This window comes from Sprattus sprattus, assembly GCF_963457725.1.
Source record: "Sprattus sprattus genome assembly, chromosome: 1".
NCBI lineage: Eukaryota > Metazoa > Chordata > Actinopteri > Clupeiformes > Clupeidae > Sprattus > Sprattus sprattus.
In genome coordinates, this window is record NC_137920.1 from 65858680 (window position 1) to 65879912 (window position 21233).

Here is a 21233-nt window from a genome sequence, read left to right on the forward strand (position 1 = left end):
TCAGCATGAAAACAGCTTTGAGTGGATGCATTTGTGTGAGTGTCAGGGAGAAAGAGAGAAAAAATAAAGAGTGCATGCGTTAATGTGTGTGTGTGTGTGTGTATGTGTGTGTGTGTGTGTGTGTGTGTGTGTGTGTGAGTGAGAGAGAGAGAAAGAAAGAAAAAGAGAGAGGGACAGAGAGAGACAGCAAGACCAGAAGAACATTTACTTTTCAATGTGTGTGTGCAAGATTGTTTTGAAGAAACAGCTGGAGTCTAGCTAGGTGGCAGTGGTGTCTTTAAGAACCCACAGCTACACTGATGAAACAAGTGCATCAGCGACGGCGTGTTAGCCGCAGGCCAATCTGGCAGCAGTGGCCGGCTAAGCGGCTCGCTGATACGGTGAGGGTGTAAGAACAGCAGCATCGGTCTTATTGACATATGGGTAAAAGAGGGGAAGACTGTAGGGAGCCAGGAGGAGCCCACAGATACACTGATATTTACAGCACGACCTGCGTGCATGTTTGTGTGTGTGCGTGCCTGCGTGCATGCGTGTGTGTGTGTCGTCATTCACGTGCATGTACAGTGTGTGCTTGCATGATCCAATTAAAGGTGGTTACTTTGGTCAAACTATTTCTACCACAGACTCACGATTCGTTTTCTGCCGTTTTCAGAGAGGCGCAGCCCGCAAGTGAAGGTTAATGAATAGCTCTGCCATCACAGCCTATCTGTGTGCATATGAGCCTGAGAATGCAACTGTCGCTGTGTGTGGCGAAGCACAAGTGTGTGTGTATGTGTGCGTGGGAGCATATGTGTGTAGACTGGAGTTATGCATTACAAGTGTGAGCCCATAGTTGTGTACCGCCAGCTCAGAGGGTACTACAGGGCCACTCACTCCTGCAGATGCTGTCCACCGTTCCAATTACATTTCAAACCACAGGCAGACAAGAGGCCGTGTGCTGTTATTTCACCAGGCTACACTGTGTGTGTGTGTGTGTGCGCGCAAGTGTGTGTGTGTTCATGTGTATGCAATATGTGTTGGCTGGATGTATAGCCTACTGGGAATGCACACACAGGCTTTCAAGCACATGCTCAATGTGTTGGATAGAGAGAGAGGCAGAAAGAGAGCAGGATGAAAGACAGAAAAACAGGGAGAGAAAAAGAGAGATGGAATTCAGAAGAGGTAAATCACTGTCATGGGTTTTTAGTGAGATATTCACTTTTTCACTTCTTTCCAGTCTCCAATATACCTCCTTGTCATTAAGTAGAAAACAGTTAATCTCAGCACTTAGCTTAGCTGGTACTGTGTGATGTATGACAGCTTTGATATTTTCACAAAGGAAAATTGAATTATTATTATTTCTAGTTTTTTTAAATGATCACACACATGACATTGGAAGTGGCCCATATTTTGCATCCATGAATGCAGCACAGAGCCTGTGTATACGTGTGCACAGGTTGGTTTGTGTTTGTAAAGGTCTTTCTGTGTGTTTCATGGAAGAGTAGAGATGTGTGTTTGGGCTGACTAGCAGGGTTCATCACCATGCCATTGATGAACACCGTCCTCCATATGCCCTCACCTTCTCCATCCGTCACTGTGTGTGTGTGTGTGTGTGTGTGTGTGTGTGTGTGTGTTTAAAAGTCATCGAACCATCCGACCAGGTGCTTGCTGACAGCTGTCAATGTGAGCCCGTCAGTCGATTCCTTCCCCACGCAGTGACAACACAAATCAGTCACTGTCTATGGACTGGGTTGATCATGGGACCCTCTGCATACGGAACATGCTCACTCACACACACGCAACAGAGTTCTACCACACACACACACACACACACACACACACACACACACACACACACACACACACACACACACACACACACACACACACACACACACACACACACACACACACACACACACACACACACACACACACACCTTCCTGTGAAGCCTGAGGCAACATACTGAACTGTATCTGACCGAACACCCCATATTCAACCACATGAAAACCATCACACACACAAAAAACATCCTGAAAAGGCTCAAGGGCAGTCACTGACCGGTAACCTTGTATACTCTCAAACTCATAGTGCAACAACAACACTGCCTATTCAACACTATAGGAACATGCATCCACTCACACACAGTTGGAGTAAATGCTAAGAAGAAGTGCAGCCAAACAAACGCAATGCCAAGAAGGCTGTGAAAAGTACGTACGCCAAGTTAATCTTCTTCCAGGTGCACTCATTTCCCCTCACACAGGACAGGTGCAAAAGGTGTGTGTGTGTGTGTGTGTGTGTGTGAGAGAGAGACTCTGCCCAGGCTAACTCCTGTGATGAGGATGGCAGCTCGCTGTGCCAGCCTCAGTGTGTGTGTGTGTGTGTGTGTGCCCACGCAGCTCTGCTTCGGGCAAGCGCCCTTCAATGACCTCCAGGCCCATGGCACGGTTCATGCCCACCCACCCATCCGGCCGACCGGCAAGCTGAGAGAGGGGCCCAGTTGCTAGTTTGCATGCTGAGTGACCGAACCTTCTGCCAAACGTTTTACCAACGCTACTCTGACACTGGACTGAGCTGGCTGGCTGTGACTTTGGAGCCAGTTTGGTTTAAAAAGACATACAGAGAGAGCACCTTGACAGAACGTTGCGCTAACATTACGCTGACCTCTACATGACATTGCAGTGGGAGGAAATTGCCCTGGTTAGTCTGGTTTTAAGTCTCTGCTGGGTTTTTGGAGGGGAATGTAGGACAGTTTGAGCATCACACACTCTGTTAAACACGAACCCTCACAGTCACATGGTGGGAATGTTACAGGTGAAAAAATCCTGAGGGAGATGCATAAAAAAAAGTGTCTCCTTAGAAAGCCATCTAAACCAATTTTCAGTGGGACCTGTTTTTTTGGAGTAGATATGCTTCTCCATCTTGTGTTTTTTCCCCTTCAAAACCTGCCAGAGTGCAACTCCCCAGACCTTTTAAAAAAGTCATCATGGAAGTGGGGTGGCAAGCAGCCAATTAGAAGCCGGGATAAATGTCAAGTCTGTCATAAAGCAGTCATAACGCCCTCGATCACGCCTTGTTCAGCCGTGGCTCTGACAGTGTTATGATAACGGGAAACCAATATCCCATTTTAAAAGACGAGACAACTCGCCAGCCTCTTTTACAAACAGAGATGCACCACTTCCTGCTCTAGCTGAAGGAGGGCCCTTCAAGCACCACGTGCAGGATTTAGTCTGGGTGAAGAAAACGACTTTTTGTCCATTTGTAATGCAGTTTTATTTTGAAATTATTGACAGGTATCAAATGTTCTTGTTTTCCTCTTTTTTCCTTTTCCTCCCTGAACTTGGATGTGGTGAAGAACAACAGAGAGAGAGTTCTCCCTCATCCATCTCCGGGGTCATTATTTGTCTCTCAGGCTTTCTTACTCTAGATACTGCAGACTAAAGCACTTCAAGTAACACCTCACTCTTATTGCTTTGTCTTCAAATTATTTTTTCTTCCCGTCTTTGCGTTTTTTTCTTCTCTTTCTCTGCCTATTCTTTTCTTTTTTTCCACATCTCCCCTTTGGCGTGAAGTATAGAGAACAGAGGACCTTTGAAGAGCAGCCTTCTGCGCTTCCAAGTCTATGACCTCCAGCGGAAAGGTCGCCATGACAGCAGAGTCTCCTAGATGTTCCGGAACATTCCACATCGGAGGCAGAGCATGCTGCGAAATGGCTGATGTCACAGCAGGAATATTGATAACAAAAGGTCCTCTTCCTGTAGAGAACCCTAAGAGCCTCTCACTCTGTGTGTGTCTTTAACTGGGTTTATGTGTGTGCATGCCCGTCTGTCAATCCGCGAGTGTGTACACATTTAAGAATTTCAATTATAGAATTCATCTTCCTTACCAGTGTTTTATGATCTTAAAAGGTGCTCCTTTCATAGGTGAGGAAGTGGGTGCTAATTTTAGTAATAAAATAATAAAAAAAAACCTCCCCCTCATTGAGAACAAATTATTTGGGACCAAGTACTTCAAATGTTTACACAAAATGTATTATTTCTGCCTTCCAAAGCCCCCCCCCCAAAAAAAACACACACACACACACACACACACACACACACACACACACACACACACACACACACACACAACACATACCTGTAGGACAACGGAGCTGTGGTTGTTGCTGGTGAAAAAACGTGTGTTGCCTGTCTTCGATGCCTGAAGATGGGCGGATATGCCCATGTCACCACAGCCCAGAGACACCTTCATGTGAGGGTCATCATCCTCCACGAGGGATCTGAGAGACAGAGAGAGAGAGGGAAGGAGAGAAAGAGAGGGAAGGAGAAACATTAGACATTAGTAAAGAAATTGAATAACCCCATTTAGGGGTTATTGCCTAATGGGAGTTACAAAACACATCGGGGCTCTACACAAAGGCAACACAAGACCACACATCATATCAAATCATATGGACACACTCACGACCTTCTACTCATACACCTCCGAATGACACCAGGCTAATCTCTATAGATTTAATTCATCAACATGCTAACACCAAAAGACCACACACCTAACAACACAAACACTATTAAATATAACCATGTGAGGAAAAAGGAAACAAATATTATGGCTGACGAGAGAATCCCTCTGGTCTCTGAGGTGCCACCCTCAGTCTTCTCCCCAGAGCTCCCACCCATAGTTCACCCACCACTTCGCCGACCTCTCGGAACCCCCCACCCACCCTTATCACAAAGGAGCCATTGTCAACTCCATAGCGAGAGATACCTGCTTCATACCAGCACATGCCCACACCTCTACAGGAAGACAGGGTGAAGAATGGCTGATGGTGCTTTTCTCAGCTCGGCTCGCAAAGCCCCTTGTGATTTTTCATTTTGTGCTGCTCTTCGGAGTTCTGTGTTAAGTCGGACTTGTCCTTTGGTTGTCCTTCCATTCTTATAACACTAGGCCTAGTAGCCCTAAATACACACGCAACCAAACATACGGCACTGAAAATTGATTTAATAATCCTGCTTTTAAATTAGTGAAAATCAACAACAATGTTTTACCAAGTTTACATAAAACATCTTTATGGGGATCACACTATCAATTGATTTGAATGCACTACTTGATTTATTTTGTCTGCAATCAGAGCAAATATATATAGCTAAAAGATGTAGGATTTAGGGTCAACAAGCTCAGTTTGCGGTTTTTAGGCAGAAATCATCTACTGAGCCAAATTAAATTGCTCATAACCTTGTAAATGTTGGCGTCGGTCTCATTACGAGGTAATGGTGATTAAGTCAAGGCAACCGGAAATCTGAGTTTTCCGGGCTTTTCCATAATAACCTTAATGACTATGGTACGTCAAGCAGTCTCCCTGGGAACAGCCCTGCTCAGTACCAACAGTCACTAAAACCTTTCCCCCCTTCACAGACTTATCTATGGAATGGATTAGGTTGCTGCAAACCCTATAAACTGTATGGCCATAGTTGTAATGAGATGGGACTTATGGCCTCATTGTACCTTTACAGCACATTCTAAATGCACCCTCTCAACTAGTTATTATGATAAATAGGCACAGGTTCAACAGGGATGACCTCTTGGCACAGCAGCAGAATCCCACGTCTCCAACTTGCAGTGAAATTAGTGTGACGCTCCATTCATTTACATCTGTAGTTCAGGGAGGAATGCACTGATTGTTCATCATAAACAGCCAAACGTGGGCCTGAGCAGGTTGGACCCCTGGGCAGCCACTGTGGCTAATGTGAGGACAAACATGACCAGCCCACTTTTCATTCTGCCACCAGAGAGAAGAAAAGTAACTTTGTATGAAAGTTTCTTATGTAGTACAAAAAAAGTAACTTAGTAGCAGAGCAACGGCAGCTTTCGGGACAGCAACCCACAGGAGTTTAGGACCCAGAAAGGGCAGCGGGAGCCCCAGAGAGAGCCCTGGCCTTTTAAATGGGCAAGGAGAGAGTCTCTGTTTACCAGGGAGAGAATGGCTATTCTGGACCCACCCAGTGCTTCTTCGCCCCTCCGTTTGCTTGAACAAATCATGTACCTCAAAAGGAGCACATCTGTAGAAATCCAGATAAAGAACGATACTGAAAGCCTGCATGATGACTAAGTTGATATGATCAATATTCTGACAGAACTGATGGACAAACACAGGAACGGGTGTCATTTGGGTATTCAGGGTGCATACTTTGCTAAGGCCAATCGAAAAATCCATCCAACAAAAGGTTCAGGACACAGGCCTAAAGGTTCAAGGCAAAAACCGCAACAAAGCGCACACACATCAACACAATGACCACAACAAAACATTCAAACTAAACCGCATTACGTGGGTGTTGACACTCGTCAGGGAACAAATAAAGCACCCGCCGATCAATTTTAATCCCACAGTGCTATTAGTGTAAGAGCACAGAACACATTAGCACCTTGAGTACTCCCCAACCCTCTGTCCTTAAATCCTGGTTTTCATAAACGTCCGTCAGGTAATTGTGTTGTGGGCCGGTGGAAACAGTTGATTGATTAGAATTCGCGTTTTATGTCTTCCGGATTAAAAATTGATGCAAGCTGATAATATATGTTTTCCTTTAATTAAATTCACTTGCTAGCAGCATAACCCATGGGGCACCATCACACCCATACATACTTAAAATTAGACCAAAACAAGTAACTAAATAAAAATATAAAAGTAAACAAAATAAAAAAAATAAATACAATCACGTTCACAATGACTAATAGAATAACTAGAGACCACACAGGCCCACATATTTCATCACGCACACCAACACAAACAGCATACATCACATACACAACATGAACACTAAACTGGCACGTCTACAACAAGCCCACTCACACATCACATAACAACACCAATGATGCACGACACCCAGTGCATTAAAACCAATGCGTTTGCCAATCTTTGATGTGTGACACAAGATTAATAATGGTAATCCACTGTGTTTTTGCCTGCAGGCTCCCTCCAGCTTCATTGGAATGGCCTGTGGAAATCTTCAGGGGGATGGAGAGGGCTCAAAGATGTCTTTGAATGAGCTTTGATGAGCTGGCCAATAGTGTGATTTCAAACATTTGGACCCAGGCATTTGAGCCGATGCCCTGATGAAAGGGAGCAGGTCAGCTAATCTGAACGAGGGTTGCTCAGAGGGAGCCAAACACAAGTCACAGATGAGGAGCTTGTATAGGGTTGGGATGGATGGATGGGGGGGGGGGGTGTGTGTGTGTGTGGGGCAGGTTTGGCACAATCTCTTGCGTCAGAGATCCGAGATGACCAAATATATATAAATAAATGAGTTAAATGAAATACCATACTTAAACGTCAACACTGGAGTGCAGTCCTCCCAGGGCTCAAAATGGCTTCCTCTGATAGATCTTTATTACGTCCGCCATGCTGGCTCAAAGGGCTGGATGGGTGAGGCTTGAAAGCGACAGCCATGTGGCAAACGAGCAATAAAAACAAGAAAGGCAACAAAAAAAACTAAATGTCCAGCCAACTGCCTAGGGCTGTGAAGCGTTCCAATGAACAGGTTTGTTGGCTGACATAAAAAAAAACACCAGGAAAGCAATTTGACTTTCTTTGTTTTGTTCTTTTCTTTTTTTGGGAGAAAGACAACAGATATAACCTGGTTAACAAGCCAAAAAACACTTGCAATCAGACCTCTGGCAGATTTCCCAAAAGCTTTGTAGTGCTTCTACAATACAAAACGATTGAGAGTATAATCTCGCACTCAGCAAAACATTTTGACAAACTGATCTCTGCATGGAAAGGAACAGTCATCTTGCCTTGTTTTTTCTGTTTTCAATCAATAACAACAACAAAACTAAATCTTTCTATTACTGATCTAAGAACAGTTTAGTGTAGAAGGGTTTAGTTTAGTCTGGTGGCCTTTCGTCCATCTGTTCCAATTGAGAGAGCTAAAAGCAAGATGCTAGAGACAAAAACGACAACAAAACTAACTCTCTATTACTGATCTAAGAACAGTTTAGTGTAGAAGCATTCTTTCAAGGTGAGGCTGACAATTGACCTCCACTTGGACAAACTTCCAGGCAGTTCTGGTGTGCCTTTCGTCCATCTATTCCAATTGAGAGAGCTAACAGCAAGATGCTAGAGAGACTGGGGGGGAAGCCAAACACAAGCCTTGGGACGACAGCACAGCACGGCACAGTGAGGCGGACGCTAGATGCCATATGGGACTGATGGAAATGGGAAATCTACAGGAAGTGGGGCGTCACATGACACACAGCACAGTCAGCTGATTGGTGCATTTACCCTGTCAGGTGGTAAGTTGGAGAGGCAGCGAGGAGAGAGTGGGTTGTCCACACCACAAAGGAGTGTTGGTGGCTGCCGAAATGAACACACACACACACATAGAAAAAAGAACAGCACAAAACCTGAGCGAAAGTGCTTTTTTTAAGACACAAACAAACAAACAAACAAACAAATAAAAACAGCACATACATTCAAACACAAACATACAAGTCAGGAGCACAATGCATGACCAAATGCACCTGACTGACATCACAAATGACCACAACAGACAACAGAGGAACAACAGAGAAACACACTGAACACATACACACTCAAGACCTTTACACATAAAATAAATGATGGGAGAAAATGATGACCAATGATATAGTCATAGTCAAAGATATAATCGAGTGCGTGCACACAGACACACATAGAAACTGACACGTCCGCAGACGAACGCTCACAGACGCAATTGCCAACACCCACAGACACAAACGCACTCAGACTAGTGCACAAAAGTTCATTAGACACAACTTTGTGTGCACAGATTGCACAGCGGCGCCACCCTCTCTTTGAAGAAAAGAAACGCTTTCTATTTTTGCTCTCTCGTCTTCTCCACTCTTGCCTTCTCCTTCCAGCCCAGAGAAACAGAGACTCCTCTCCATTCAAAAAAGGAAACCGCACAGCGTTTTTGCCTTTGAAAAACGCTTGGGAATAATTAATTAAATTGCTTAAATAAGATGTGGGGGAGGGCTTTTGAGGAGGGTGTGTGTATGTCTGTGTGTGTGTGTGTGTGTGTGTGTGTGTGTGTGTGTGTGTGTCTGTGATTCGTCTTAATTGCTCTTGTAAACTGGATGACAATGATAATGAAAAACGGGCACCCTAGCGGCGGTGGGCACTCCACCAGTGCCAGAAGAGTGCACGCCTCCTCTGCCAGTCTAGGTCCCTGTACCCACCCTGTCTGCTGTGGTTGGGGGGTTGGGATGGGGTGAATTAGGGGCCTGTGGTTTACTATGACCGTGCCAGCTTTCGGGAAGACAACCAATGCAGGGGTAAAAGTTCAAAAGCGGTGTTAAACAACTGCTACATTGCAACTGTTAAATTATAAAGAAAGCATTAACCAAAAGTTGTGTGTGTGTGTGTGTATATATGTGTGTGTGTGTGTATATATGTGTGTGTGTAACTATGCATGTGTATGCTGCTGTCCTTTCGAGGGGGGGGGGGGGGGGGGTATGGACGGGGTGAGGGAGTGTGGCTTAATTCATTTTTAAAGCGTCTTAATAATTGACGAGATACACTTAGAACACATTTTAAAATACATTATTACACTCACTGTGACAAAACCAAAGCAAAGAAAGTGTGCTCACAAGACGGGTACAAGCCACAAGACAAACCTACCCAAAACAGCCTACCCATGCGCCCCGTCAATGCCCCAAGAACACTGGGTTCTACCCATGCGCCCTCAATGCCCCAAAAACACTGGGTTCTTTGAGGCTCTGACACAGATTTCTTAACAAGGTGGTTCCCATCTTGGAAGAAGTGCAGGAACAAGCAGAACTACAAAGCTACAATTTAGCCAATTGGTACTGCAGATGGTGGGAGCTTGGAGTTGTTGTCGTCCCAGAGCGTTCTTTGCACCAAGCCATAACTGGAAATGCTGTACATCTCTATAACCATGACATGTTTTTCTCCAGATTCCTGCCTGCCAAAGCTAAAAGGTCAGTGGGGACAGGCACAATCTGAAGCACACAGTAAACCTGGTGCAGTTTTTTTTTTGTTCACTGAAGGAGACAGTAGAAAGGTCCTTTCTGGACCCCCCTCCCCCTACCCTTAAAAAAAACAATGCAAAAAATAAAAACACACGAAACCTTGAAAAGACATAGCTGGAGGCCATTTTAGACCTGAGCTTGCTTTGTATGTTCACCAATATATATATATATAGCTACTCCAGATGGTGATTCATACAACGCTGACCCAAAATGGCTGTTGGGGGCAAATCCTGGAATGCTGTGTTCGGTTTGTTGAAATAAATATTAGTGAAATTCTATTCCCCACATACTGTAGGCTATGCAGCGCGCAAGAGAGATAGAGCGCGAGCGAGAGAGATATTTCTGTCCGTTTCACTGATACCCATGATCTGTGGAGAACATCCTTGTAGCGTGTTACGCAGGCATTAAGAGTCGGTCCTGGACTCCCTTATCTAACTAATAATCAGAACGCTCCATGGTTGGAACAAATCCAGACAGAATCTCTGCACGCTACTGACCTACAAATTCAAAAGGATCATTCAAGGAGTTGCTGTTCAGTTTTTGTTAGTCCGTCTCATGTGGTTGTATGACTCGAACAACCATTTCTACTGTTTTTGAGTCATCAAACAACTGAGTCATCAAACAACAAATACAAAAAAAAATCATGAATAAATGCTGAGGTGTGAAGAGCATTCAGTCCTTATCCTGCAGTGCAACAGCGGTGTGAGCTCTTTAAAAGAACCACTTCATTGCACATCAACTGTGCACTGTTTGGTGATAGTGCTTTAATTGTGTATGTGTGTGTGTTTTCCTTTGAGTTGGTTCTCTCGTTCTACCTCGCTACATGAAATCATAATGGTAAAATGACAAATGAATAATGGACATTCTAAAATAAACTCAGATCGTGATGGAGATGCTTTTCTGGATCAGAAGATGGTCCACTCCTTCCCAGTGTGTCACTCCATAATGCTCCCCAGCCTCAACACAGCCATCAAGAGCATGACAGCTTTGTGTGTGTGTGTCTGTGTCTGTGTGTGTGTGTGTGTGTGTGTGTGTGTGTGTGTGTGTGTGTGTGTGTGTGTGTGTGTGTGTGTGTGTGTGTCGGCTCAGGTCAGCGCTTGTCTGCTCAACCACAAACAACCCGCAGCTAGCCGACGATCAGACTGCCCCCACCCCTGTCCGGAGGACAACAAACACTTCAATCACACAGGAGGTTGAGGACTTTGTCTTTGGCACGGACATAAACAGAGATAGATGGACAGGACAGGGTTGGGACATCTCTTGCATCCATAAAAGCAGCAGATGGGATGGCCGCCTGACACGTGGTAAATGAGCACGGGCCATGAGTGTGAGCGTCGGCCAGGTGGAAGTGGGAAAGAGGAGCAAAAGAGGAGAGTGGGGGGGGGGGGGGGGGGGCAAAGAAAGGCTGGAAGAATAGAGGGGAGACCATCAGTGTGGGAGAGGAGAAGGGTAGAGAGAGAAAAACATGAGGAAAAAATAAATGTCAAGTTGATGGGTAAGCAGAACATCGGAAGAGATGAAAAATAGATAGCGAGGGAAGGAGGTGATGACAACCAAAAACAGACAGACAGACAGACAGACAGTTTGTGTGTGTGTGTGTGTGTGTGTGTTTGTGAGAGAGAGAAACAACGAAAAAGAAGCACATAGAGAAAGACAGCAATAGAAGACAGAAATAGAAGATGATAACCAAATGAGAAAAATAGAAGGAGAAAGAGACTGACAGAGGCGATAATTTAAGAGTCAGACGGACAGAACCAGACAGAGAGGGAATGAGACAGACAGACACAGAGTGATAGAAATAGATGCCGACAGAGAGCAAAGGAAAGACAAAGACAGAGGCAGACAGACAAAAGCACACATACAGTCAGAGAGAGAGAGGCAGACAGACAGAAGCACACATACAGTCAGAGAGAGAGAGGCAGACAGACAAAAGCACACATACAGTCAGAGAGAGAGAGGCAGACAGACAGAAGCACACATACAGTCAGAGAGACAGAGGCAGACAGACAGAGCCAAACTGACCGACTCAAAGGGAGGGAGAGAGAAGGAAGAACAGGGACAGGGACAGACAGGCAGAGTGTGTAACGGTCCCCTGGCAGCCATGCTTGAGGCAGTGGGTTCATGGCTAACGTGCTGGAACGGGCTCCCTGAGAACAGCCGGTGTCTGCCGGGCCTTCAGCCGCGCACATCTCCCCACCCACTCCAACGCGACAACACACACTCTGTAGCAACATGGTGCCAATTTGTAATAGTCGGTCACTATCAGCTCGTAAAGGTCACAGGAGAGAGCGCAGGACAGTGCCATCCGGGCTATGCAAGTGTAGAATTAGCATAACATATTTGGTTAATAATTCATCCTAATAAAAGCATGGAGGGGAGCAGGTAGAGGGTCAGGGCCGACAGCTGGCTACACTGATCGCACGCTGGCCTCAGCTTCTGTTCCCTGACATCAGTAAACAACCAAACAAATAAACAAAGAAATACATCAATATAGAAGTTCGGTGACTGACCTTAACACATTTTCCCACTTTCATCCTTCAGTGTTCCTTTCAACTCCACTGGCCCTGAGCCTGGCCTTCTAATTAGTCCTTTAGCCCTCATGTGAGCAGCAAACATTATTATCTCACACACACACACACACACACACACGCACACACACACACGCACACACACGCACAAATGAGGGGACGCGAGATGAAAGTAAATAAGATTCATAAAAGGAAAACGCAGTTTTAATATTCCTTGGCGGGTGGGAAGGGCCTGGACTGAGGTAGGAGGGTAATTTGTCTAGATGCTGATCAAACAGCAGACCTCTCCTGAGAGTGAGGGAGAGGCAGAGGATGAGGAGAGCGTAGAAATAAAAAAAAAAGACAAGACTGTGGGGATCATTGGAATGACGATTCTTTGTCTTCCCTAGATAGTTTCTCTAAATGTGGCTTTACACACACACACACACACACACACACACACACACACACACACACACACACACACACACACACACACACACACACACACACACACACACACACACACACACACACACACAGAGGAAAGGCTTAAGTTATGTGATGAGGATACAGACTCAAGCAAACGTGAATGCAATGTCAGCACGGCTGCAAGTCTTCAGGCCCCTATAATCCATATAAAAAGTCCAATCATGCCATCTTATTACTCCCCTGCTTTCTCGCTTTCAGAGTAAAGGTGGTGAGAGAGTGAGCGAGATCCTGCAGAGGCAGGAAGTCGTGACATTTCTTTTCAACATAGCAAAAAGGTAAAGCCTCCCTCCAGTTATCCATCTAGCCTCCAAAAATGAGTCACTACATCACAGTACAAATTTGCGCTTACAGACACACTAACACACACAAGCATCACACACACACACACACACACACACCCTGCAGCTAAAAAAGCTATGCGTATTATCGACATTTTGGGCTTTTTCTAATTTAAAACTCCACAAGAAAGCGATGCAAATGCTGGTGAGTTTTATTCTCCCCCCCCATCTATGCTTAGCTGCGTCTGCTGTTCTCATACTTCTGAACGCAACAGAAATGAACCTGAGGCTGTGCAACAAGGCTTAGGAGGATGAGGGGAGGGGAGATGAGGAGAGAGAGCAAGAGAGGCAAAGCACGAACACACAGCTCAGGGAGTGTGAAGCTGTGCTCGTGAAACAGCAGGATTTTCTCCCCCAACACACGCATACACAATCAGGAGTCGACCCACTTGCTCGTTAATGCTCGTTAACAACAGTCACACACCTGTGCGCCGCACTGATAAACCTGTTAGTTTCTGAGCCGCGGAATGAAGCCTCATTCAGCAAAGATATTTCTGGGGGGATATATTCAAACCCACACTCTCTCCTCCCCCCCCCCAAAAAAACACACATCCCCCAACCCAAACATTCTCCCCACCATCTTTCTTGAGCAACTGGAAGAGAATAAGGGCAATAAAACCAACCTCGTTGCTGTACTGTGATATTGAAGTGTCAACATTGATGGAATTTAGGCCTGAGGCGTCACGAGTGAATCCACAGCCATTGCACTGTTTCGTTGTCAAGCAACCATGGAAACAAACAGAGAGCGACAGAGACAGGGAATGTTCAAAATGATGGTGGTAGTTGAGTTGCTTTCAGGAAGATGGTCTGGAGTGACCTTTTCCTCTGTCAGACACCCAAACAAACAATTTTTTTAATTTCCACTTCGAAAACTCGTTACTTCTGAGGGCCTGTCTGAAGAGTACTGAACACATCATACTGAATGGCCCTGAAAGACCATTCAAAATACACACTTGAGTAGTGTTGTTGTGGCCTTAAGGATAACAAAACAAAACTAATAGCATTTCTTGGTGTGTATAAGATGGCATGACTCTTGGCATTTGGGAACTGCTGTGGCTGAACAGCAGCAGAAAACACAAAACAAAACAAACAGCATTTTTTGATGTGTGTGAGGATGTGACTGTGGGTGGGAATAAGAATGTTGCTGAGGGCTGCTCCTGAAGGAGGCGTGTGTGTGTGTGTGTGTGTGTGTGTGTGTTTCCCGTGTAGTGGTCTTTGGGTAACGTGACACACAGTCAGTGGGTGGGACTGGGGTTGTGTAATCACAGTAAGGTTGGGTGGATAGAGAGAACTAGCTGTCCTTACATAACATCACTTCAGATAAGGGTCAGCAACACTGATGGCACCTAATGGCTTTGAGGTGATGAGAGAGGGAGAGGGCGAGATAGAGAGACAGAGAGTGAGTGAGTGAGTGAGTGCGTGAGTGAGTGAGTGAGAGAGGGGGAGAGGGAGAGAGAGAGAGAGAGAGACAGAGAGAGAGAGAGAGAGAGAGAGAGAGAGAGAGAGAGAGAGAGAGAGATGGAAGGAGCAAACAAGATAAAACAGAGGTAGAGGGTACAGGGCCAGAAAAAAAATGAACATGAGACTGAAAGAAAGAGTGAAGCATGGAAGAGGTGTCAGGGGACTAAGACTGGGAGGAACAGCAGAAGAATGGAAAGAGAGATAGACGAGAAAGACAAAAACAGATAAAGAAATGGATAGGAAAATAATAGATAGAAGATTTTTGTTTTGATACGATACCAAGTCATTCATCTTGATACTATACCTAGAAAACATTTTGAAGGGGATATTAAGATACACCATAATCTAGGAGTAGGTTAGGCTGTCATATTGAAGGCTTATGTTGCATTTTTTTAAATAAAAATTCTGATGCTGTTTTCATACAGTATATATAATACATCAAATGGCCAATGGCCAAATCTCTCTGTATGAAATAATGTTTTGACTATATTTGTGAGCTTTATCGAGATGCATGCAGGCATTAGTTCATTTCCGTTGTGGGTACAGGGGATGCTGTGAGGACTAGTTTATATGCATGTCTGAAAAGTTTCTCCAGTAGAGAACACATTTTCATTCCCACTCAGTCTTCCATAACGGTAAAGTCACGGGTGTCGTGTATTCCCACCTGAGTATAGAGTTTAAGCAGCGATGGAAATAGGGCTCTGCGACGGAAATAGGACTGCAGCTCTACGGTGGCAAAATGGACAGGTTTCACGTAGCTACTACGTGAGATGAAGGTAAGAGGACCAAAAGACTAAAAGAAAATGTGTTTTACGTTTAAACGTTTGCTATCTTGAGTTGATAGTCATTTCTTGCAATAAAACTTAAGTAATATAATTATTAACTCTACATATTACTGTGGAGATTTTGATAATACACGATTTTGTTTGTATGCATGTGAAAATAAAGCATAAATTAATTTAAAACATGATGACGATGAGAGTCAGTCTCATTCTTGTCAAGTATGCGTTTTCAATTATGTTTACATAGAAATAGAAATGTATTTTAGTAACAGTCTGTCATAGTATTGTTGTTATTAACAAAACAACAACAATAATAATATCTATGTCATATTATATATAGCTTTATTGTCCTTAGGTACAGGTCCTACCCCGTCTCAAATGTTCCGTTTGCTTTCATTGTTACCATAGAAATGGTCACAAGGTGTGCTCAAAATTCTAACTGCTAATAAAATGCTAGCTGAATATAAGTGTTGCAAATATGTAGGCTATGTATGAATATATCTATTACTACTGTGGAAAGGCTTCTCGATTGCTCTTTATCGATTTCATGGACACAACAGGTGAGTGAAATCCTTAACCATCACCTGCTGGTCTTTGAACTCCCTAAAAAGTTTGGGATGATTGGCCAAGTTTGACGGGTTGCTGCCCTTGTGAGAGGTTTTTTAAAACAGCGCTTGCAAAACGGTACTGCTATGTTTAGGGGCACACCTTTTTTCAACCACTTTATAGGCAGAATATCTCCATAATTCACTGCTGGTGCCATCGGTTCAAGTCTAGTCTCGAAAAAGTTGTCCACTCTCTACCTTTGCTCTCGACTCACATTACAAACTCAGTCAGGTTTGTTTCCCGCAATACACACCACTAGCACAATGTTAAATGTCATATATGATTGTGGTGCATTGTGCTTTAAGAGACAGATTCCTATACCCGAGATGAAATAGCCATGTGTGTCAAATCTATGTTTTTTTTCCTTCCAAAATGCTGGTATCGTACTGTTTTTAACACTCTAGTTGTTCTTTTTCAGTGTCGGTGTGCCGTGCAACACACACACACACACACACACAGAGACAGAGACAGAGACTGAGCGAGAGAGAGAGGATGGTTTAAGAGGAGGTGTGGTATATCATGTATAGACAAACACCCACATTACAGGGTGGAATTGGCCCAACTCTTCATAGCCTTCACTTACATCATCAGACTTTAACACAGAAACATTCCTGAGGCCCTTTATTTGTCTCTCGATCAGGCACCCGACCTGTGGCTGCAGAATTTATTTTCAGAAGCACTGTAATTTAGTTATTTTAAAACGTGTTTTTACATGTCGCACGTGACTGCATAAGTGCAGATCAATGATTTATACATGACAAAAATGGATAAGTATGAAGCTTGGGCGGGACTTCTACACTGGTCATGTTTTGCATTTCCCAGTATAACTGCAATATGGCAATTGTTTTGCTTTTGCCTGCATGTAAAGCCTATACAAATACACAATGAGGAAGACGAGGAGAGACACAGAGAGGCAGAGAGGAAGAGGAAGCGAGAAGGAGAGCAGGAATGAGAGACAGAAATGTGAGAGAGAACAGAGAAGAGCAACGCCAGCAGCTACCCTGTTTGGCTGTGCGTGAGTCACCAGCTCGTCTATCTTAGGTTGCCCGTCAGAGCAGAGCGGAAGTCATGAGGCGTCACTGCCCATGTAAGGGTGCAGGCCGGCGAGGAGACAGGTGTTTCTGCCCGACGCTTTCGACCCTGCTAGGCAGAGAAGTGTCTGCTGAACGACGCCGTTGCTCTGCTTGATGCGCGGAGAGAAGAGAGAAGCAGAAGAAGCTTGCACCACTTCACGCTAAATCAGCCAAAGCGCTTAAGAGCTGCTCTACTTACCACCAAACGAGCCAAGCCCTCCTCAGAGATGGCTGCGGCCGTAAAAGAAAAAAAAATAAAGACAGAGGGAGGCGGAGAAAAAAAACAAAAGATTGAGGACCTGATTTCTGATGCAGTGGGGCTGCTCTTTGTCTTGGAATGTTGTGCAGTTTGCATCGGTAAATACATTATCGTGTGTGTGTGTGTGTTGTTGTGTGTGTATGTAGAGACTGCTGATTCTGCTTGTTTGTTACACTCGTGGAGTGTCGCAGCCAGCCATGAAATGAATATGGTGGCTGCTTTTGGGGTCTTCAGGGGCGATTTAAAAAGGAAGAGATTTAGGGTTTAGATAAGGAAAGTCTTAACCACCACCACCCCCCCCCCCCACCCCAACCAACCCATGTCTTCATATGTATATGAAGGTTTAGAGCACTATGAATACACAGTGGAGTTAAAAAGGTCAATAACTATCAAACCATCAACCAACGGGGTCAGTAAAATCAAGAAATAATGCATGTCGTAGCTGCACATTCAGTAGTGTGTATGTTTACACTTGCGCACATCTTTAACTTACATTCGGTAGCGTGTGTGTGTGTGTGTGTGTGTGTGTGTGTGTATACACTTGCGCACATCTTTAACTTACATTCAGTAGCGTGTGTGTGTGTGTGTGTGTGTGTGTGTGTGTGTGTGTGTGTGTGTGTGTTACATGCAGTCTTTAGATAGATAGCTGTAATGGACTTGAGATGGTAAGAGTGGGCCTGCTCCTTTCTCTGCCTTGGGGTAAAAGTAAATGTCTCAAGTCTTTCTCCTCCTCCTCATCGCTCTTAAGTAAAATCGGACTCTTCCGTTTCCTCTTGTTGCGACAAGATTAAACATCCCACTCGTAGATGGAGATGGAGGGGAAGAAAGTGGAAAGAGGATAGAAACAAAGAGGGGAATAGAAAGAGAAATGGTAAAGACAAATAGAAGTAAGGAGGGATAGACATAGAGAAATAGTCTGAGGGGGGAGAAAACGAAGGGAAAAGGGGGATTGTGACAAATCAGCTGTCATCTCCCTTTCCCCTTTCCCGCCGCCTTGACGTGAGGTGTTAAAAGACTCATTAGGCGATGAATGGTGTGCAGCGGAGGAGAGAGGGGTCAGAGCTTATTCAACAAAAAACAGACAGATAGAGAAAGGAGGAAAGAAGGCAAGAAATGGAAGGAGAGAGAAAGACGAGCAAGAGAAAATGAAAAGTAAGAAAGAAGACAAAGAGAGACACAGAGTGAAAATGAAGACAGACAGAGAGAGGGAGGGCGAGATAGGGAGAGCATTTCCTATTTAATAATCCTTTTACCTCCCCAATCTACTGAGTAAAAAAAGAAACAGCAATGACAAAAGAATACAAAAAATGAACTAAAAGTCCTGGCAAAATTTTTGCATACGGGAAATTACGTTCGGACGGCACAGCAGTCATCCAGCACAGACGGCAGGGTGGGGGGTGGGAGGAAGAGATAGGACCGGACAGCTTTCAGACAAGTGATTTGATGTAGAGGTCAGGACACTGCACTTCAGATAAAAATGCTTCCAAAAAACCTTGTGTGATTCAGCAGAACAAAGCCAACTGTCACAGTGATTGTCTTATCTACTGTCGAAATGCAAAGCTAGCAAGAAAAACATATAAAAAATAAAGTAGAAATGGGGTGTGGTCTTGATGAGCTCCTCGATGGATCTTTTCTACTTTATTTTCTCAATGTAGACAATGTTTATTGTATTCATGTGCATTGGACAACCAAACAGGGCTGCACCATCCTGAAGAGAAAAAGCAGCCTCCAGTATAATTCTTGGACAAAACGCTGTCCCCGAGGAGGTCCAGATTCTAAATCTTCAAGGAAGATTCAACAGCTTGGAACAGCACCGCAATTTCCATAACGACGTCTTTGTTAAACCACTCGTTGTAGCAAGATATGAACTAGCTAGCTGGTTAGCCAGCAAAGTTATCCTCTGACCAAAACTGACCATGACGCCATGCCTTGACTGACTGACGTCTCAAAAGCCGTAAGGTACAAGCGTTCTAAAACCTTGCAACTGCATTTTGATACAACAAATCTTTTGTAACTGCGTCAGACGTCTTCCAACGATTTACGACAATTAATTTACACCCCTGCAACTCATCTCTGCAACACTCTGCAACGGTTTTGTCTTATTGTGTCTGTCGAAGATTCGTCTTCAATGTGAATATATATATATATATACACACATACATACATACATATAGAGAGAGAGGTAGAGAGAGAGAGAGAGAGAGGGAGAAATAGCGATGAGTGAGTGAGAGAGAGAGAGAAATAATTTATAATTAAGGGAGACTTGAGCGAGTGCTGGCTGACATGTTATTAATATTCACACAGATTAAGGGTGAGTGCTCCATGTTTTTTTTTTTGTTGTAAATGTTGCAACTGACAAGTAGGTTTTTTTTTGTATCTGTCTGGGTGAGAGATGGGCGGCAGTCTCAGCTTAACAAACAAATCACTCTGAAATTTAAGGGGAGGGTTCTCTTTGTATTGCAAACCCCAAAATGGCTGCGAGGAGACAGCTTGAAATTAACAGTTTGGGACAGTGTCAGCTTGACTACTGAGGAGATGGTCAGTGGTGGACACACACACACACACACACACACACACACACACACACAGACACACACACACACACACACAGACACACACAGACACACAGTCAATTTGAGGAACACTCCAAATTGGCCGATGTTAATGGAGGTCCTCCGTCACATTTTACCAACATTACGACAGTCGTCTAGGTAAGAAGCAACCATCCTGATTAGCAGCAACTCCAACTCAGAAACTGCTGATGGTTCATTCAGCCCTTGAGCTACAATGACTGTTCACAGCCTGATTGCATGTTACGAATAATTGGTGCATTTTCTAAATTGACCTTCAGCTTTCGACTAGTACTTCTGAATGGTAAGGCCTAAAGCAGCAGTTAAACCAAACAAGTTCACAAGGGCCATGAACAGATGGAGGAAAAATGCCTAACATACACACATCTTAGTGAGATAATGTTTTAAAGGTAAGGCTAGTCTGAATACTGAATACAAACAGACAAACACACACACACACACACACACACACACACACCAACAGGGAGCACAAACTCATTTCAGTGACCCACCCCCACACCTCTGAATAATCCTCACCTTTCCTGTTCCACTGAAGTATAATCCTGACCGTGCTACAGACACACACACACACACACACACACACACACACACACACATCCTCTCTCTCACTCAACTTGCTTGCACACATGGACACACACACAGCATGAGAGAGGCCAGGCCAGAGGATATTTCAGGATGCTGCTGCTTCTAGAGCCACCACTTCCACATCCTGTTCTGCTCAACATAGTAAAAATGACCAAATCAACACAGGGGAAAAATGCATGTATAAAGACGCGCGCACACACAGATGCGCGCGCACACACACACACACACACACACACACACACACACTCACACACACACACGCACTCAACCCCACTGACAGCTTCATTTTCTTTCAAAGCAAGGCGCTTCCTCTCTCTCCCTTTGCAAACAGTGAGGAACCACAGCAAACCTATAATCAGACGCCCGCCATAAAATCTGGCTAAAGACACGGTGCACAATGCTAAAAGGCCAAAATAGCAACAGGGCAGGGCGACTTTAACATTCTGCTGCTCGGCTCAGCTCAGCCAGGGAAGGGCACTTTAACAGCCTTGACAGTTCAGTGTGACAACACCACAAGAGGATCTTAAGACAAA

General features: G+C 44.5%; 1 protein-coding gene across 2 annotated transcripts in view; it reads right to left on the minus strand.

The window, feature by feature from the left end:
* The window catches only part of klhl13 (kelch-like family member 13), a 78031-nt gene that overhangs the window by 24892 nt on the left and 31906 nt on the right, over positions 1–21233 (minus strand). For both annotated transcript variants that reach the window (XM_080855607.1, XM_080855606.1), the window contains one exon: positions 4118–4259. In XM_080855607.1, the coding sequence (XP_080711733.1) occupies positions 4118–4259 (142 nt within the window). The remainder of the gene's footprint in view (positions 1–4117; positions 4260–21233) is intronic.